Source organism: Rattus rattus, chromosome 13 (genome assembly GCF_011064425.1).
Source record: "Rattus rattus isolate New Zealand chromosome 13, Rrattus_CSIRO_v1, whole genome shotgun sequence".
In the NCBI taxonomy this organism is placed as follows: domain Eukaryota; kingdom Metazoa; phylum Chordata; class Mammalia; order Rodentia; family Muridae; genus Rattus; species Rattus rattus.
The window spans coordinates 9,978,294-9,998,960 of NC_046166.1; the positions used below are offsets into that span (position 1 = coordinate 9,978,294).

Here is a 20,667-nt window from a genome sequence, read left to right on the forward strand (position 1 = left end):
CTGCCGCTCTGGGACCTCTTTCCCCAGAAGGTAAAGGTTCACAACTCATCCTCCCTTGCCTCGGGTGAAGGAGAGCTCCAGTAGAGCTTCCCACCAACCTACCCACTCATGCAGCCTTCCGCCTTGGGCAGACGCCACACCTCTGGCCTCCCAGCGGCAAAGCTTCATCTTTGGGTGTTAATTCTATAACTGTAAAACACAAGACGGACCTCCCCTTTCCCAATTCCTCTTACAGGTGGCCCCGGCTCTCAGAGCTTTACATCCTCCCCGGAAGCTCAACAGAAATGGAGAAAGGACGCTTACTGAGGGCGTGAACTCACAGGTAGCAACCCCTGAAGATTCCCACAGAGCCCCCAGCAGGAGCCTCTCATTATCAAAACAGCCAGAGAACATGATACCACCTTTTGGCTTCTCCGCCTTTTGGCTAAGATCAAGTGTAGTAACATTCACCATGATAACCAAAGACTCAGTTAACGATCACCTGGGTCAGATTGTCACCTTAATGGTGGCTGCCATCCCTTACACACTTTTTAAGTCACCGCTAAGACCGTCAAGGTGGTGAGAGCCTCTGATGTTCACTTGAACACTCTTGAGGTGTTACTGTTACCTAGGTGAAATGGGGTCGGAAACCTGAAAATCCGACCTTGTGGAACCTGAACTCCACACTGCTGCTGGGACAACCAGGCAGATAGATCTGTGCCCAGGAAGGCTCAGGAACGCCGGCCTGGGATTGGAAAGGCTCCCCGGAGCCAAACCAGGGTTGGGGTCTAGAAGGAGGCGCAACTCAGCCCTCGAAGGAGATCAATGGAAGACCCGGGCGAATTTCTGGCCACCGTGTGTGAGATACAAGTCACTGCCAGATGCTGGTGAAGAAGGCTCTGCTCTACCCTCAGCAAAGGGAGTGACCCCCTACCTGGCAGGGGCAGCAGGAAGCTGCTCAGGCCTCTGGCAAGGGTGCCTAGGACTACCCCTCCCGGAGCCCTTGGTTTCCGGACTTGCAGCAGGGCCTCGGAGCCCCTACTGGGCAGGGGGCCAGCACCAGGGCGGGGCGTCGCCATGACCTGAGAGGCTGGAGCCCTGCCTCCGGGCCACCTCGCAGCAGTCTTCGCTTTCAGGAGGCTGCACTGCACAGACTCCCGGTCCCTGCCGAGCTGTCCAGGCAGCAGCCTGAGTCTTAGAGCTCCGGAGCCGCGCCGCTCAGGAGCAACCCCATGGCAGGTAAGTGGCCTCACTTCCTACCCCTGTCCCAACAGTTCAAGCACTTGTCTCCAGCTTGCCAACCTCGGAAATGGAGTAAACAGTGCAGCTAGCTCTTCTCGGTTACCTTTAAGATGTGTACCGGTGCCGCCTTCGCACCAGCTATCTAGCCCCCTGAACTTGGGAAAAGCCGTGCCCCGAGTCTCTGCAACCAGCAAGTGAGATCGAGCCGCTAAGCATGCATAGCCTCCAGAGTCCCTGAAGATGTGGGATCCTTAGGTCTCCATTTCTCAAATCTGCCAAACCCTATACAAATAGGCTTCACTGCCTGCCACCTTCCACCCATAGCATGAGTTCCCCTTGATAGAGGGCTTGGGGGCGGGGGGCGGGGGGTGGGAGACGGGGGGAGACTGACTGGACACTGACTACAGAGCCTAGAGCATGTGGAGACGAACATCTCCTTCCAGGTCTCACCAAAATGGGCTCTGCCAAGCCACAGGGCAGCGACTCCTTCCCGGACTTTTCTTAAGGGCGCGGCACCCACACCCAAGCTCACATTCAAACCCCAGTAGGAGCCCAGGGAAGTGGAGGCCTCCTCTGGAGGCTTTCTCCTCTAGAGCTCAGCCACAACCAAGTTCGGGGCCAACTGCTCGCGAGGGAAATCTTTTGGGCTGAGACCAGCAAACATTCTACTTAGGTGTCATCCCTGGGGTGGGGCGCTGTCCAACTCTGCTCACTCCCAAGGACAGAGGTGTGTGAGCTGGTGGGCGGCTTTCTTCACCTGACTCACAGCCTGCACTGGCGGTGTCTGCCTCAGAGCAGCTGGCCTTGGTGATAGGATGCATCATTGGGGGGCTGCTGCTGCTGATCGGAGTCAGCTGCTGTCTGTGGAAGAGGCTTTGTACCACCTTCACCTATGAGGAACTGCCAGAGACAGCAGACCCGGCCACCAGCTCTTCCTGCAGCAAAAAAGAGGACAGGCCCTGCCGGTATGCTGGAATCCCGTCTGTCAGGTGAGGTTCTGGACCTTTCTTTCTCTAAGCCCTTGCTTGGGTACTCGCTGGTGGGGTGGGACAAGGTGGGAGAGGAATGTTTTGCTGTGGGGTGCTTATCTCAGGCCATCGGCATGCTGGGAACTATGCCAAGGAACCGAGAAACCTCACAATAAGCCGGAGGCAGGCTTTGTGAACCCCATTTTCTGGCTGGGAAAACTGACTCCGAGGATATAAAAAAACAGGTCCAGATAGCACAACTAGGAATTAGAAGCCAGACAGCTTGCTGTCAGAGGCTGTGCTCTGATTCCTGCATGACACTATTATGGGTAGACAGACTCTGTGTGTGTGTGTGTGTGTGTGTGTGTGTGTGTGTGTGTGTGTGTGTGTGTGTGTGCCTTTGTGTGTGTGTGTGTGTGTGTGTGTGTGTGTGTGTGTGTGTATTGTGTTTGTGTGTGTGTGTGGTGTGTGTGTGTGTGTGTTTGGTGTGTGTGTGTATTGGTGTGTGTGTGTGTATTGGTGTGTGTGTATGTATGTGTGCACACGCGCATGTGCGTGTGTCCTAGTATAGCCCCAGAAGTGGTGCTCTTGGCTCTCTCCGGCTCTTCTCTCTCCAGCCTCTGGCACCCAGCCTCTTGGCTGAGCATTGAGGTCACATAATTCACTTGCTATCTACATGCGGTTTCCCTTCTTTTGGACAGGCTACCAAGTGTACCTTTTGTGGTACCCCCTTCTCACCAAGGCCGAGACTGGGTACGCCTACATGGTGGTGATTGGGCTGTGGCCCCACAGGACCCCTGCCCTGTCCCAGAGCACATAACCTGCACCTCGAGTCCTGGTAAGTCCTCCCAGGACTCAGACAGGGGCTGATCTGGCTAGGTCTGGCCATCTGCTTTCCCTCCTGTGGCCAGTCCAAGGATGCCAGAGTTACCCCTGTCCACTGTTTCTGGTACTTTGATCACCAAGTGCCTGCTTCACTCCATACTCATGCTGTTGTGGAGTTGGACCTCAGTGTCTTCCTCCCTCTGAATGGGAAGGAACGACAACCTCATTTGTAACTGAAGCTGGGTGTCAGCAGGGCTTGGCCCAAGGACACAGAGGCAGAAAGAATTTGACATAGGAACCCATGAGAAGGCTTGGCTGGTAAAAAGCACATGCCACCTAAACTTGACCGCTTAAGTGTGATCCCCAGATCCCAAGTAAAGTGAAAGGAAAGAACGGGCTGCACACACACACACACACACACACACACACACACACACACACACACATTGTGTCATGTTCCTGCCCATACACACATCATATATGTATATTACTTACATACATACATGTATGCACAAAAATAACCATAAGAAATAAAACAAAAAAGGTAAAGTGTTCAATATAGACTCGAAACCCAAGCATGCCCTGCTACAGAACTGGACTGGGTCCTGCCCCAGGCTGATAGAGTGATTGGCCAACGGGGAGGGCAGAGGATAGGGAGAGGTGGCAGAGCTTAGCAGACACTTCTTTCCTCTGAAGATCTCCCAGGATACACTCCGGTACGCAGCTATCCATTCCAAGAGCAAGAAGAAAGGCAGCATTCGGTTGCGGTCTATCCTTCCCTAGACACTGCAGAGAGAGTCGGGCCAGGTGCTGGGGATGACGCTTCAGAAAACAAGGCCTGACCTCCAGGCATGTGGGTAATCCGAGGACAGGTGGAACGCTCTGGCCTATGAGTGGCCTGGCCATGCTGTCGGTGCACCAAGAGCTGGCCACAGTCCCCATGTCCTTCTCTTTCTCTAGCCGCCGGCCAGACCTCCCTCCCCTTGTGTGTAATGGGGAGCATCAACCCCGAGCTGTACAAGTCCTCAGAGGACGCGAGTGAGGCGGGCTTCCCCGATGGCTGCCTGGGCCGGCTGTGGTTCTCCGTGGAGTACCAGCAGGAGTCCGAGCGGCTGCTGGTGGACCTGATCAAGGCCCAGCAACTCCAAGTTCCCTCTGAGACCTGCAGCACGCTGGTGAAGCTCCACCTGCTGCCTGACAAGCGGCGTTTCCTTCAGTCCAAGGTCAAACGCAAAACTTGCAACCCACAGTTTGATGAGAGCTTCATCTTTCAGGTACCTTGGAGCAGTGGTCTCCAGTGCCCCGGGGCTCCCTGGGAGGGAGCATTGTGCAGGATAACCCGACTTCCTACAGTCAGGGCTCCTCCAGCTTTACTCGGAGGCAGGAGCAGGGGCTACAGGAAGTAGCCCCAGGAAGGAGCCCTTGGCAATGAGGGGTTGTTTGTTTGTTTGTTTGTTTGTTTGTTTTAATGAGGCTTAGAGAGAGGTGGTCAGAGACTGGGTTCCTCCTGTCCTGGCTGCCATGGAGAAAGAAGAAGGCAAAAGCACATTTTGAAACGTCTACTCAATGCTAGGCTCCAGCCCCTGGAGCTGTTGAAAGTCACCCAATACCTGGGCATCACAGGCAAGGTCATCCGAGGCAGACCCTCAGTCCTCTTTGAGTAGGGGCAGAAACTGCCTGTCCTGTTGAAGGTGTCAGGGACAGGAGCCATGGTTGCAGCCTGTTGGTGCCTTTGCCATACCCTAAGGCTGGGTCTAAGGCTGGGTAAGAGGCCTGTGCACGTGCTTACAGCAGCCTGGGAACCACAGCAGGTGTCCAGGGCCTCCTAGAAGGACCTGCCAAGAGATCTTGGACAAACATTTCTCAAGAGCTGTGTGGAGCAGTGACTGGAGGGAAGGAGAGGCCAGTCCACTTCCAGAAAGCATGTGATTTCGGGGGGCTGGAGGATGATTCAGGCCTTCCTCCAGGAGGCTGAGAGCTGGGAAGAGGTGTGGCCCACTCCCTCCTACCGGAGCCAGCGCTGGGAGACCGAATGGAAGAATGCCCGTTCTGTTCCTCTCACTTCCCCACGCTTTCACACCCAAAGGCTTTCCTGGCTTTTCGCTTGCCTGTTTTGGAGACAGGGTCTCACTGTGTAACCCTGGTTGCCCTATATAGACCAGGCCGACCTCTCGAACTCACAGAGATCCTACTGTTTCTGTCACCCAGGTAGGTCCTGGAATCCGAGGCATTCACTACTACATCAGGTTCTTACATTCTTTGGTTTTTCTTAGATGTTTCCCTTAAAACCTTGGATGGGGAGAGGGCTGAAAAAGGTGTTCGGTTTGGGGATGAGCACTGTGTCTCTCATTCTCGGCAGTTTGACCAGTTACCACCCCCACCCCCCACGTGATCCTAGCCTCTGTGCTCTGGAAAGACGGATCTGAAGAAGCAAATCAGTACCGTTTGGCCATCTGCTGTAGGCCAGACACAGACGCTGAGGTTTTTACCTCCTAGACAAGAAGAACCATGACCCCATCTCACGGCTGTGAAGGCCACAACTCAGAGAAAAGAGAGCCCATCTCCACAAGACTGGGCTATGCTTTTTGGCACACTTTTTCTGCAAGCAAACCCTTTCCAAGGGCAGATTCTGGTTCCTAGGGTACCAAGGGGCCCCAGGCAGCAATGGGTACAAGTCCTCTCGAAACACTGTAGGATAAAGCTCAAGCCTGTGAATGCTTCCCCAGGTGGCTGGGCCTTGCTGCTGAGAGGGGTCCCCAGGGAAGCCTGGCTTAGGATGTGTATCCTGTCTCCAACGTTTTATATTATCCACCTGGCCCCTACTCCCGGACCTGACCCTGGCCTGGGTCCTCTCCTTCCTCAGGTATCCAGCAAAAGTGTTGCCCAGAGGGTGCTGAAGTTCTCCGTGTACCACGTAAACAAACAGAGGAAGCACCAGCTCCTGGGCCAGGTGCTGTTCCCACTGAAGAATGAGACCCTGGCAGGGGACCGCCACCGTGTCATCTGGAGAGACCTGGAAGCTGAGAACCTGGAGGTGAGATGGTCACCAGACACATACCATTGGAATCCGCATACCGTGGGTGGCCAAGATATGCACAGGGCCACCTGGCACCGCCTGGCCAGCATCTTCCCTCAGCACCCAGTCACCAAGTGGTGACTCAGGGAGCTGGGCCCAGGCCCTGCAGGAGAGGATGGAACTTTGACTGAGCAGAGACACAGGACACTGAGATCCTTCAAACGATAATCTGGAACAACCTGAAAAGTTACATCTGGCAACCAGGTGTAGTGCACACCTCTAGTGTCCCAGCATCTGGGAGAGCCTAGGACCAGGAAAACGTTTATCTCCCATTTCCCATTCCTCAGAGAGGACCTGTGTGAGCCCAGACATGCTTTAAAATCCAGAGACTGGCCTCTGGCCCATTACTACAGGCTGGGAATCTCTTACCCAGAATGCTTAGGACTGGGAAGTTTCAGATTTTTAGATTTTTTTTTTCCAGATGTTGCAATATTTATACATACGGGATGAGCTGTCTTAGGGAGTGGACCCAACTCCAATTCAATGTACGTAATGTACACATTAATCACAACGTGCAAGTATGACTTTCTTTATAAAGTATTTTAACTAATTTTGAGCATATGGGGGCAGAGAAATGGCTCAGTGGGTAAGAGTACTCACTGGAAAAAAAGGGAACCTGAATTCACATCTCTAGCACCATATAAAAGCCTGGTGTATGGCCTTATAACCCTGTAGCCTGCACTGCGGAGCGGAAACAGAGTCTCGGAGCTTGCTAGCCAGCCAGCCTAACGCAGACAGAGGACTTCAGGGTCCGTACAAGGAGACCCTGTCTCGAGGCAGTAAGTGACAGAGGCAGAGAGTGACAGAGGAAAGTGTCCAAAGTCCTCTTTGGGCCTCTGCTTGGACCTGCACATCTGAGCACATACACACATGCGTGTACGTGCACATGCATGTGCGCATGCGCACACACCGAAATGCCTAAAGTAATGTTTCATGGTATGTAACAACATTTAGCGTTCAAAAGGTTTTGAGTATCAGATCATTTTAGATCTGGGGATGCTTAACTTGTACTCCCACAAATGTCTTCCAATGCCCAGACATCAGTTTTCCTGTCTGTAAAATGGCGCAAGTCTCAAAGGAAACCAGGCTTGTCATGGGCGGGTGACAGGGCGTAAGTCCTTTCATCTCTGCCTCCCCAGCCCCTCTCGGAGTTTGGTGATCTCCAGTTCTGCCTCAGCTACAACGACTACCTGAGCCGCCTGACTGTGGTCGTGCTCCGGGCCAAGGGTCTCCAGCTCCAGGAAGACAGGGGTGTTGTCAGTGAGTCACCCCCAACTCCCTCGCCCGATCCTAGATTAGGTTCCTCCTAGTGAGCCTAGCTAGGGCTAGGCAGAGTCTGACCTCCCTACCACGGATCCAAATTGTGCTTCATGTTCCTAAGAGCAAACACTTGGTGCTTCCTCTACTCTGCCCTGTACTCCATCTGTGGACATTTCTGGTATCAAAAACCTTTTCTAAGGCAACATTAGGCGCCAAGGGCTGTGCCGGGACTGGAGACCCCGCCCTGTCTCTCCCGTTCCTCAGTGCAGTGTCTTGGTTCTTTGAACTGCCTTGCCTATCTTGCCTGTGTCTTTGCCGAATGGTTTCAGTACCTGCAGGTTCAGCTCCCCACCTCCCCATGCCTAAGGAAAGGCTCCTACTCCTTGGGGGTGCTGGTACCCTGATAGTGCCGCTGCTTCCTGGCCTTCCAGAACACTGGAACCGGGCACTGGCCCTGCCCACCTCATGACCTCAGCCATGTGGAAGATGCCAGCTACCTGCTGGAGTTCAAAGCCTCTGAACTCATCTGCACCCCACCCCGAAGCCCTTGGCTTCTGAATGAGCCCAAAGCCTGAGTTGCCAAAACACAATGCCTTCCCAGCAGCAGGGCTGGGCTATGGTGCCAGGTCCAGGAAACTGGGCCAGCTGAGCATGAGCGCCTCCAGGGCCAGAGGAAGGCAAAGGAAACCAGGTTTCCCTGGGTCATAAAGCATCACACTAATGGTTTGCTCCAATCACATCCGCCCGCCCAGGCAGCCAGGGATCGGAAAGTGGTGGGAACCTGGTGCTTACAGAGGGGGCACATGCCCTCCTAGCCAGAGATCCCACTTTAGGAGCTAGGCTTGTGCTCATTTCTCTTACCCACTAGTGTCTGTGCACTGCCCCACAGGCGTGTTTGTCAAGGTGTCTCTGATGAATCACAACAAATTCGTCAAGTGCAAGAGGACTTCGGCTGTACTGGGCTCCATCAACCCCGTGTACAATGAAACCTTCAGCTTCAAGGCTGACGCCAACGAGCTGGACACCGCCAGCCTTAGCCTGGTGGTGCTGCAGATCACAGAAGGGGACAGTAAGGAGGGGAATGGGAGCAGGGGACATGGTGCTGGGGCAATGAGAAACTAGGGCTGCCTCAGTTGTAGGCAGCACTCAATGGCTACCCTCGAGTGGGGTTGTCCCAGAGCTCTCAGAGAGGCTGGGGTACTTGCCCACGGGACCTTCTCCCAGTGGTAGATGACTGGTGGATATTACTGCCTAATGCTCTTGCCCAGTGTGCAAGAACGCAACGAAAGAGGCCTTTCCCCCTACAAAAGTGCTTTCTCCAACAGTAGTTCAAAATGTCTGGGGTTTCACGGGACCCGGGGCAGAGGCCAGGCAGTGAGGGCCGGGGCTCCAAAGCAAGCTCTCACCTGGTCTCCTTCTCCAAAGTCCCGGGGAGGCGGGGGGTGCTGGGAGGCTCATGCTTAGGGAGGAGGAGCTTGCTACTTCCTTCCAGAGAACCGGGAATGGGAAACAGAGAAGTCAGCGCAGACATTAGCATGATAGTGGTATGACTTCTGTACTTAAGATCGTGACAAAGCTTTTCTCTCCCCTGCAGAGAGCTACCCACTGGGCCGAGTGGTAGTGGGCCCCTACATGTACACCCGTGGCAAAGAGCTTGAGCACTGGAATGAGATGCTCCGCAAACCAAAGGAGCTGGTGAAGCGCTGGCACGCGCTCTGCTGCCCCATGGAGCCCTGAGCCATCCGTCGTGCCCCCACGCGTGCGACACAACACCGTGGACATCTCATCTAACACTCAGTGAACTGTGGGGCTAGCCTGAGCCAGTGACTCATGGGTGTTCATGCGCAGGAAGGAAAAAGGACACAACCCAGCTTCGGCCAGTATCTGTGGCCAGCAGCCTCTCCTAACCCACCGAACCCCCTGGATCTGCGGGGCTCCTGATCGTCAAGGTCATGACGTCAAACAGGATCTCAGGGTTAAGAACTGATACTCTGTTTGGCGGAGCACAGCATCATCTGAGTCCCACCACCTTGGGAAGTGGTGGGTTGAGGCCACGGATGCTTCGTTTTCCAAGCCGGGCGTTCTGCAGAATGAATTGTGGGCCACAACAGGGAGAGACCTGTTGTGCAGCAGCCCACCCACATACCAGGAGGTCAACGAGAGGTCAGCTGTGCTGACAGCTTGCTCTGTAGCCCCTCCCTGGAGCCATAGAACACGTGGCAGCCCAATTTACATGACCTCTTGACCACAGCCATCCTCCTCGGGATGCCGCATCTCACACCCTACTTCAGGTGATCTCTTGCTGGCTTTCGTGGTCACCTGGTCAACAGAGTTTGGGCATTCAGCTCCTAACTCTTGCTTTAGACAGGCGAATCCATGGGACCATGGTATTGTCCTCAAGACTAAGGGCCGTGGCGAAAGGTATAAACTTCATTGGATCAGTGGTCCCCAGAGTCAAAGTCACTGTCACTAATGCCCACTAGTTGATCTAGCGAGCAGCCATTGTGCCTGTTATTTCTGTGTGCCTATACACCAAACTGCAGACAGGCAGAGTCCATGCACTGTACCTAAAGCAGAACTGCCTGCCTGTGTCTCTCTTGTCTTCAGTGAGCGACTTCAGTTGAAGTAGAAGGAGCTTCACCTGTGCCTCTGTGGGTCCACTTCTTGATGTCTACCAATACAAAACAGCTCTGCCTGACTGATCGAGGACACACCTTCCTGTTTCTTCCTCTCCACTTCATTTACAGGCTTTCAAGGTGACCCACACCGCAGTGGCTTCCAATAGCGCAGGCACGCAGGCACGCAGGCACGCACGCACGCACAGTTCCTTGTGCCTGAAGGCAGGCTGCTGAAGCAGAGCTACAATGTTTCATCCGGAACCTAGAGACCGTGGATACCTGCCGCCACGCCCATACGCCAACGTGAGACCATGATTGACAATGGTCTTTCTTGGATAACGGGAGAGTTGGTGGCCTGGTATGTCTGGCGGGCCTCTGAGAAACTGAAATGGCAAGAAATCAACGGGCTGTGGGTATGCTGAGGGGTGAAAGCAGGAGCAGTCATACTGTAGAGATGTCTATGGACTGACAAGGTAAAGAAATATGCAGGTTCTCATGGGCCCGTGTGAGCTCTCGGGTGCCGCCTCAGATCCTATGTGTGAGTGACTCTAGCAGAAACTCTTTACAGCCCCATAAAGTGATCAGTTCCTCAGAAATATGTAAAGCTGATCAAATTTTATTTAACACATACCAATATGAGAACCATTTGACAAATGCAGATTATTCAACTTTCAAGACATTAGCATGATATATTTATTCACTTCTTTTGCCTTTAATAAGAGGGATTTGGGGTTTGTAGGAGCCAGAGGGGTCAAGGGCACAAGAAAACCTACAGAATCAACTAAGTTGGGCCCATAAGGGCTCACAGAGACTGAACTGCCAACCCGAAAGCCTGCTTGGGACTGACCTAAGGCCTCTCTGCACATGTGATGTGTTACAGTTGTGTAGCTGGGTCCGTTGAGTGGGACTCCCAACAGCAGGAGCAGGGCCGTCTCTGACTCTACTGCCTGCCTTTTGGACCCTTTCCTCCTATTGGGCTGTCTTGTCAATAGGAGAGGATGTGCCTAGTCCCACTGCAACTTGATGAAGTCCGTGAGAGGCCTCCCCTTTACTGAAGAGAAACTGAGGAGAGTGAATGGGAAGGGGGCGGGACGGGAGGCTGGGAGGAAAGTAGAGGGGGAAACTGCAGTTGGGATATAAAGTAATTTAAAAAAAAAATGAGGTTTGCATTCGTTTTGTTGCTGCTGCTGTGGCTTGCTTGCTTGAGACGGTGCCTTCTATTTAAGTCCCTGGCTGGCCTGGAGCTCACTATGTAGACCAGGCTGGCCTCAACCTCATGAGAGATCCACTTGTATCCGCTTCCCAAGTTGAGATTAAAGGCATGTGCTGCCATGCCCTGCTTATTTACATGCGAGTTTTAAATTTTTATAATACGTAAGAAAAATATGTTCTCAACATCTTTGACGTTTACCGTATGTGGGATCTTAACTGTAGAACATAACCAAGCTCTGCTAAACACATCTGATCTCATCCGGCTTCTTTTGACATCGTAGCTCCACCGTGGGGCCTCGGAACACAGCGCTGTGCACATCAGTGTGGCTATACAGACGAGCCACGAGTGAACTGAAGTGAACTCCAGATATAATTATTATACAAACCTCCTAAAGAGCATCCAGCCATAAACTTGATAAAGCATTTAAAGATAGTAATCAAACACATAAAACACCAACTGCAAGAAATATTACCTGTGAGGGCAGCTAACTATAAAAAAAGATTTAAAAACCATATATTCTTTTTAGATAGGTTTTTTATTTTCTGGAAAAATGCTTTTAAAAATCATGGAGTAATAAAAAGTAGTTATTATAATAATTTTTAAGTTAAAAACTTGAAATTTCTATGTGTGGGTGGGTGCCTGCTTGCCTGTGTGCGTGCCCTATGTGTGCAGGTGCCCAAGGAGGCCAGAAGAGGGCACCAGAGCTCCTGGGAACAGAGTTCCCGAAGGTGGGTGATGGGAACTGAGCCCAGATCCTCTGGAGGAGCAGCAAGGGTTCCTAACCGTCATGAGCCACCTCCTTAGCTCCACCCATATGGATTTTAAAGAGGGCATCAAAGCCCGAATCCCCATGCTGGCATAGTGATGCGTCCCTCAATCCCATGCTACAGAAGGCTGGGAATTTAAACCAGACTATATAATGAGTCCTATCCGCTAAAAAGAAGGGAGGGGGTTGGGGATTTAGCTCAGTGGTAGAGCGCTGCCACTAGCAAAGCGAAGGCCCTGGTTCGGTCCCCAGCTCAAAAAAAAAAAAAGGAAAAAAAAAAAAAAAAAAAAAGAAAAAAAAAAAAAAAAAAAAGGGAGGGAGGTTCAAATCCTCATCAAAAAACATTTTCCCTCCAAACCCTTGAAATTTAAATTCATACATTTTTGGTCGAGAAGCAATTAGTAATCATCATAAACAGAAGGAAGAAATGGGGTTTCTGTATGTTCATAAAGCTGTTGTTAGGCAGACAGTGCATGTGAGGTAACGCTACTTCAGGCAATAGGGGGAGTGACACCAGTAAAGCACAGTCACTGGTTTCTAAGCGCACAGCCCGTGGAGTGGTGTCCCCCACTGGCAGCCTCCACCATCCACCTTGAGCTCCACAGTGAAGCCCAACGCTCCAAACCACTGTTCCTGACATCTTGCAAAATAACAAACCTGGTTATACTGGGGCAGTGTTAGGTGTAATTGTCAACGGATGTCATTAACTTCATAAAGGAGTTTAGAGGGCAGAATTATTTAAGGGTGAGCAATTATGGGTCATCTTAAGAAAATAACATCAGTATTGTGCTTCCTCCAAAATCAAGAAAACAAAGAAAACCTTCCGGATCTACTGGCAGCAGGGATACAGTGCGTGTGGGAATACTGCATGAGGGAGCAGGAACGGACACCACTGTTATTTAACTGACGCGTGGCAACCAACTGTCAAGCTTTGAAGAATCAGGACTGTCCTTCTTCAAGGACTCCAGCCAAGAGCTCTTCCTCGGTGGGTCCTGACTCCAATTTCTAGAAGAATTAGCACATTCCCCCAAACTGCTAACGACACAGTGCAGCTCAACAATTCAACAAGCGTTCGTTCCCAGGGGGAAGTCCCCTGGGTCCATCTTTGCTCGGATGCCTTGGTAGTGCTAGTCTCTGGCTCTCATCTCCCAAACTCCAGAGAAAACGCTGCAGCCTTTGCTCCCCTGAGACAGGACTCTGTCCCCATGCTCAGCCTCTGTCAAACCAGGAAGTTCCTCAAGAGCAAAGTGGTTCTCAGAAGTGGTTCATCTCCGTGCTTTGTTTCCGACTTGGTGGCTCGTTTTTGGCTCTTTGGGCCGTAGTGAGTGCATATCACATGACCACAGGTTCTCAGCTTGTACACTGTGGACATTTTTACCCTCTGCATCTGTGGGCCGCTTGGCCGAGCGTGAACCGCCCCAGGTGAGGCAACTTGTTCTCAAGCCGTGGGTCTGGGCTCCTCACCAGGCCAGAGTCACACTGAGCACCAGCTACTCAGAGACGGCTCTTGTCAAGGTGGAGGCAGAAGCATAGGAGGGCATATTTTTGTCTTCTGTTTACATGGTGCCCCCAGATATCCCTGAGCCAAAGCAAACCATTAGCCAAGCAAGTCCAGGGTCAGAGAGGCATACATGCCTTTTTTTTTTTTTTTTTTTGGCAAAGCTGCAGAACAGTGGGCAGAGTTTCAGGGAGGGGTGAAGAATTCAAGGGAATAATGGGAGGCAGCTCCAGGAGCCTGTGCTCTCCTGAAGGTGCATCCCTGGGGAGAGCATTTCCTGCAGCTGCCTCCTGGCCCCAGTGTCATGGCTGCCAATTTGGCATCCCATAATGGCATGTTGTAATTTGTGCAGTCATTTGCCAATTATGCTTTTCTTACTTTTCAGTGTGGAATGTCTGCCCATATTACTTCAAGATCCATGAGCATCCTGTCAGAGGATAATTATCAGAGGAAGGGAGAGATTATTTTTACTTTCTTGCTACTTTCTGGTCTGCCTTGAGCACCTCATAACTGGAATTTACCCAGAATTCTGTTCATAAGAGAGTCAGAGAAATATATTTTCAAAACTGACTTCCTTTTCCAGACAATCCCTGCTTAAAAAGAAATCATGAAGGGGTTACAATGGTGTTGCTGCCAACGAACACTGCAGCAAAACAAGGCCATGGAATGGTGGGGAGACCTCATTAAAGGGAGGTTGTGGAAGTACTTTGGTACTGAGCTCACATCAGCTAGAGTTTCCTGCCCCTTCAGAGATCTTCCACCGTGACATAGTGACACATTGAGGCTCCTGCTGGGGTGACCATGCACCTGAGAAAGGGGGTGGGGAGGAAGGGAAGACCAAAGCACCAGACGGAGGCCAGGACTCAGGCAGCAGGGCAGCTGTAACTGAAGGCTGGAGATGTGGACAGAGCCTGCCTGTGGTTCTAGAAGCTACCAGAGGGATTCTATTTTATTTACTTACTACTCATGGGGACCAAAGCAGTCACAATACTGAAAGAGAAAAGAAAGAGAAGGAAATCAGGGGACTTGCTCTAAGTTTTTCTCCAAGGAGCAGGGAGACGCTAGCAATCTGCTATAAAGGTCTGAATAGTTAAGCAGAAAAACATAATGAAATAATTCACTGATTAAATTCCATAAGCTCAGCTCCTTCAACATAATTGGCAAATTTCTTAATTGCATTTAGCATGCAATTTTAAAAACAGACTGTAATACTCAGCCATTACAGTCCTCTAATTCTTACCATGGAAGGAATGATTTGCCCAAATCACTGTTTGCTTTAAGGAATTGTGTTTCATTGTGGAAAGGAGGAAGGAACTACCCCTTGGGGGTTGAATGCGGTTTCGGTTTCGAACATCAGCAGGATAAAGCTGCACCCAAGGCCAGGAGAGCTCTCCCTCCTGTAAGTAGAGCGGAAAGAAGGGCTGCTGTCTCTCTGTGCCCCGCAGCAGGAGAGCAACACTGGAGCTGTCAGTCCCTCTCATCAGAGAGCTCAGGACTGCCGGCAGTTTGCAGTCAGGACGTGCGGAAGGTAAAGTCTTCTTCCGGTCTTTCTCTTTAAACTTCTCCTCTCATATTTCTGTGTAAATTAACTGTTTGTCAGTAATGATGAAGAGTGAAGTCTGGCAAATAACCACCTCGGCTCCCTTGGTATGGGCTTGCATTAGTTTGCTGATTGACAAACTTTCAGGCAGGAGTGAGTGAGCCAAGGAGGTCCACCAAAGGGACCCAGCCTAGGGCACTTAGTGTCCTGGGCAGGAGGGAGTAGGCACGTGACTGAGAGCCTGGCTCAACCTGGGAGAGCAGCACAGCTTCTGTGGTGCGTCTCCACCGCCCTCTAGTGTTTAGCATCATGGTGGTCACACTATGGCCACTCACTAGAATGGCTGTTACCTTGGAGCAAGTGGTGCAGGTTGGATCTAGAGCCAGCAGGCCACAAAAGCCCCTGTCCAGGGTGGCCCTTCCCAAGTACAGCCTCTTCCTCTCTGATTTCTACAGCAGTTATTCTCGGCTTTTATCACCTGATCCGGCACTATATAATGTACAGGCACATGTCATCTAAATATATTTAATGCACAATGTACGCGTTATCTATCACCTAAGGAATGAGAGGAGATGACGCTGTTCTGTTTGCCCCCTTCACACTATGTTTGAGTGTGACTCTTGTGTGTCAGGGATGCATACCGTGACGTGCACGATGCTGCTATCTATTTACTGCTATGGACTCTGTAGTTTGGAGCTGTTACCCGGTATGTAAGGATCGATTCCTCTTTCCCTACATTCTCACAATATTTGCAGTTTGTCTCCTTGATGACAGGCCCTTTGAATAGGCTCTGACTATAGTTTTTATTTGCATGTCCCCGAGGGCTAGAGATGGTGAATATTTTCTTAATAGCCTTACAGACCACATGGTTGTCCTGGAACTCTCTCTGTAGACCAGGCTGGCCTCAAACTCAGAGATCTGCCTGTCTCCGCACTCCTGAGTGCTGGGGCTACAGGCGAGTGCCACCACCTCTCAGCTAATTGTACTCCCCTTGAAAACTGTGCCATTTGTTGATTTTGTTTGTCATTCTTTATTCTGATGAGATCCCAAGTCAAAGACACAGCTGACGATTTCTCTCCCATCCTGTATGCTCTTTACTTGTGCTTCACAGAAGTTTTGAAATTATCTGCAGTCCCACCTGTCAGCTCTTGATCTTATTTCCTGAGCTACTGGAGTCCTCCTATGGCCACACCAGTCCGAAGGCGCCAGGACGTCCTGGCTTGTGTCTGTGTCTTGGAAGTATGGCCCTTGTGTCAGAGTTTCAGATCTTATAGGTATCGATCCATTCTGAATCTCTTCTGTACTGGGTAAGAGAATTCTTCTTCTGGCCTGGTCTTCCCAGGGCCATCTGTTGATGAACATGCCACACTCGCTGCGGTGTACGTCTGTGCGCTGCTCCGTCACACCTGCCAGGGCTGGCTTCTGCATCCTCTCTAACTCCATTCATCTACACGTCCACTTTTGTCATGGTGGCTCTGTGACAAAATCTGAAGTCACTGCTCCCTCCTCACTGCTCTGTCCTCAGGGGAGGTTTGCCCAGGAGTGCTGTTGTTCCATATGAGTTTCTATTTCTGTGAAGAAACTCACTAGGATTTTACTAAGGACCACACTGAATACTGCAGCTTGCTTTCGGGGCTACAGCCTTTTCACACTACTGATCCAGTACCGTGGCAGGAGTCACGATACTGTAAGTGGAAACATTTGTGATCCTCCCTTTGGCTATCTGAACACGGAGACAACTGACGCCAAGGAGCTGGAGTTCTTCCTGAAATCTCATGATAAAGTTGGAATGGCTGGTGCTCTAGTCTTAGCCAGAGAGGAAGCTCATCTTCCAGAAAGAGACTTCACACAGTGCTGACAACTCACAGGACAGAGCAGGGGCCAGGAGCCAAACAGTAAAGTGTCAATGGGGGACAACGATGGATACGACTGCACTTGCGACCTTACCGACAGCACTGCACCCCTAGCCCAGCAGAGACCGTTGTAATGACGGAAAGCACTTCCGTTTACAGCAGACAGTGAGTGCTGGGAGACGTTTTACACAGATCTCCAATATTTCATGCCTTGGTGCATCAGGGGCTAAACGAAACGCAAATGAGGAACCATAACTCCAAAGGATCTGTGATATGCCGCCTTATTCCAAAGGGTCTCTGATATGCCGCCTTATTGCTAGATCATCTCTCCAGAATAAAAAAACATCAGCTACAACAGAAAAGCAAATAATAAAAGCATCACAGAATTTTCTTAAAAAATAATTTATTACAATTATATTTCGCTAATAAATTACTTATTTTAAAAACTCTAAGCAAAATCCCTGTCATTTCATTTATTTCAAAAGGTAGATCATTGGGTTGGATGGCTCAGCAGTTAAGAGCACTTTCTTACAATCTACACGGCGGCTCACAAGCATCCATTACTCTAGTCTCAAGGGATCTGGCACCCTCTCCTGGCCTCTGTGGATGCATAGACATACATAGGCAAAACACTTACGTACATATAGTAAAAGTAAAGAAATCTTCAAAAGACAGATTGTTTCATCACTCCTTTGGAACAACTCCAGTGTCCTCCTCTGGCCTTAGATCAAGTCCTGGTCTCCACATCTTACACGAGTCAGGGCAGAAATCTAACAGGGAGAGGTTCTGCTGCAGGGGGTAGCTGTTTTCATCCAACTCGAAAAGGCTCTGGATCTTCAGCACGCAAGGTTCTGCACTGACTGCCAACAAGGAGTGCAGCAGGTCCGCAGCGACCATGCCGTAGGTGACCTCTGAGGAAGGCACTGAGAAGAACAGAGCACACACGACACTCAGGACCCCACTAGCTGCACACAAACATTCTGAAGGTTTCCTTGTTTCCCTTGGTTCCTCAAGCTTCATAGACACACGTCTTACATTTCTTGTTCTATACCTCTCTCTCTAGCTTCAGATTGTTGAAGGGAGTCTAGAAGATGGCGTGTTTCCTACCGTGTGTGAAGGCAAGCACAAGCAATGCTCACACTGACAGCAGCTCCAGCCATCAGCTTCTAAGCACTTGGGGACTGAGGCTTGCTCCTTCCTGAAATAAGGAGGCCATATCTTCGGGACAATCAGGAGCACTCGTTCTTGAAGGACCTGGGTTTAATTCCCTGCACCCACATGCAGCTCACACCATCCCTAACTCTAGTTCTAGGGAATCTAACATTCTCTTTTAACTTCTTCTGGTGTCTGAGTGTTTACACACTCAACTCAACACTCAAACACAGAAAATATATATAAGAAATAAATTTTTAAAAGGGCATGTCCATATTAAAAAGGGCCTCATACTTACTGTTTTACAGTTTTAATCACAGGAGTACACACACAAGCGGAGCATCTCGGAGCTGAGGTTCTTGGGACCAGAATGTTTTGGAATATTAGATTTAAAAATAAAAAACAAATACCCCAAGCATCTGTATATCCATAATAAGGTGCCTTAGGGATAAAGCTCAAATCTAAACATCAATTTATTGTTTCCTATTTTTGGATTAGATGCTCAACTTTTTTTTTTCTTACTTCCCTGTCTGACACATTCCCAAAGAGTTGATTTGGTTAAGATAAAATATTTAGTGATTCATATATATCTCTAAAGGACAAAGCCATGACAGGAAACAAACAAACAAATGAAAAACACGGTCATGGTCATGTTTTAATAAATGTTCAATAGCGTATAGGAGCTTTCCTAGTATGATCTGCAGGTTAAAGCAAATAGTACATTTTGGGGCTGTTTTGATCTTCGTCGGTAAGGACTTTTATTAGGGGCTAGAGTCACGCCTGAGATTTTACCTGAAGCTGACAGAAACTATATAAATGCTTGCTTATGCTTTTTTAATGTTTCAAGAGGGATTTCTTTAATATTGGTTTATTCAGAGAAACACTGCCAAGTCTGAGCCCCTGTGTTATCTAGAGATCCGAGGGCTTAGATACTGTACTATTACGGAATCTTTATCAAAGCAAGAAATAAAAGGTACGTAAGAGCTGGCGTCACTCAGTAGTTAGCGCATGTGAGGCATGAATGAAACAACTTTTTATCAATACAGAAGCAACCCACGATTACAAAGCTAAGCAAACGACAGAACTGGATTTGCTTGTCCACTTAGGGTGCCTGAGGCTAACGAGGACAAGCATGGAGCACGGTCGTCTGAGGGGTGAGTGTGCTTGCTTCCTTCTTAGTCCCGACTGTGCCGGGCGTCAGCTCAAGACCTTAGAAATCCAGTCACAGGTTAACTTCAATGCATGGTGCTACACACTTCTGGTTTGTTGTTAACTACTATGAGACTAGGATCCTCGTGTTTTTGCTGACCAACTAGGAATTTAGGCTAAAGAGAGAAGGAGCTTCTTTTATTCATGTACAAGGCAGATGTAATGAGATCTCACCTTCCAACTCATGTAAGCTTTTATGTTTCACTCCAGCTAGACTATCTTTCTATTTTATACGACAGGGGAGAGCTTTATGTGCAGCGCTGTGCTCTGTGCTGACGGCCCCTGCCCTGCGAATGGTTTCACAGAACAATTGCTGGGTGGTGGGGTTTACCTATCGCTCTGCTGAGGCAATCTGGAGAAATGTTGAGAAGAATCTGCTCCATCACCTTCGACCCAACATGGACATAAGTATTCTGTCTTCCATCAACTATGGTCATTAAAGCCGGTCTACAAAAATAAACAACAGAACTTAGAATCCGACTCAGAAACAGAAAGGAATTTAGTGACTGCAGATGTCACCCCTTCACCCACATAACCCCAGTCTCCCTCTGTCCACCTCTGCCTCTGTGTCCCTCATTTGCTCTTATTCTCTCTCTTGCTCTCTTCTCTCTTCCATTCTTTATTTCAGCAAATACCAACTGAGTCTCTACTGTATACTAACGTCATGTACACTCGTGACAAGACAAGTCCTTCATCCAAGGGACTTGGGAGTCTAACAGGAAAGGGGGTTTTGTTTATTTGGGGTTTTTTTTTCTGCTTTTTGTATTGCTCTGGCTGGTTGGCTGGCTGGCTGGAGGGCTGGCTGGCTGGCTGGGAAATTTTTGGTTTGGTGCTAGGGATCCAATCCAAGAGCTCATGCATGTTGGTCAAATGCTGCACCACTGACCTTTACCTCTAACTCCAAGATTAGACTTTTTTTTTTATAATGTTGCCAAGATGACTCAATGTGGGCCAGAATAACCTTTTCAATAAATCCTGCTGGACACATAGGCAGGAAAAAGAATACAATAAGAAATCACGTTAAATAAAAGAAGCCAGATTCAGAATGACAAACCACATATTTTATTTATATGGAGAACCCATGTTAAAATTGTATGTATCTTATATATGTAATTACCTATGCTATACATGTTACAAGCGAGACTGTAAATATGATCCTTAAAAACCAGAAGAGAGGACTGACTTGATGAAGAAGGGGAAGCAGCTGGAACAGCGTGAGGAGGCATAAGGGGAAAGGGTCAGATGAGAACGAAGTGTAATGACACAAATAGATGAAGAAGCCATGATGAATCCATTGCTTTGCATGCTAACCTAAAAATTAATAAAATAAATATTTTTTTTTTTTGGTTCTTTTTTCCGGAGCTGGGGACTGAACCCAGGGCCTTGAGCTTCCTAGGCAAGCGCTCTACCACTGAGCTAAATCCCCAACCCCAAAATAAATATTTTTTTAAAATTCATGCTACAACGT

At 49.7% G+C, this 20,667-nt stretch overlaps 2 protein-coding genes across 2 annotated transcripts in view; one reads left to right on the plus strand and one right to left on the minus strand.

Moving 5' to 3' along the window:
* The first annotated feature begins 1,112 nt into the window (after nt 1–1,112).
* LOC116914698 (synaptotagmin-15) lies at nt 1,113–9,129 on the plus strand. The gene is made up of 8 exons (XM_032919120.1): nt 1,113–1,218; nt 2,015–2,210; nt 2,891–3,027; nt 3,975–4,288; nt 5,878–6,048; nt 7,230–7,350; nt 8,240–8,419; nt 8,945–9,129. The coding sequence occupies exons 1-8, from the start codon at nt 1,212–1,214 to the stop codon at nt 9,085–9,087; spliced, it is 1,269 nt and encodes a 422-aa protein (XP_032775011.1). The 5' UTR covers nt 1,113–1,211; the 3' UTR covers nt 9,088–9,129.
* An 8,095-nt stretch (nt 9,130–17,224) lies between these two features.
* Nucleotides 17,225–20,667, minus strand: part of Shld2 (shieldin complex subunit 2) — a 32,864-nt gene continuing 29,421 nt past the window's right edge. Inside the window, exons 7-8 of the mRNA XM_032919293.1 lie at nt 19,531–19,646; nt 17,225–17,761 (exon numbers count right to left, since the gene is read on the minus strand). Coding sequence (XP_032775184.1) covers nt 17,523–17,761; nt 19,531–19,646 — 355 coding nt within the window. The 3' untranslated portion in view covers nt 17,225–17,522. The remainder of the gene's footprint in view (nt 17,762–19,530; nt 19,647–20,667) is intronic.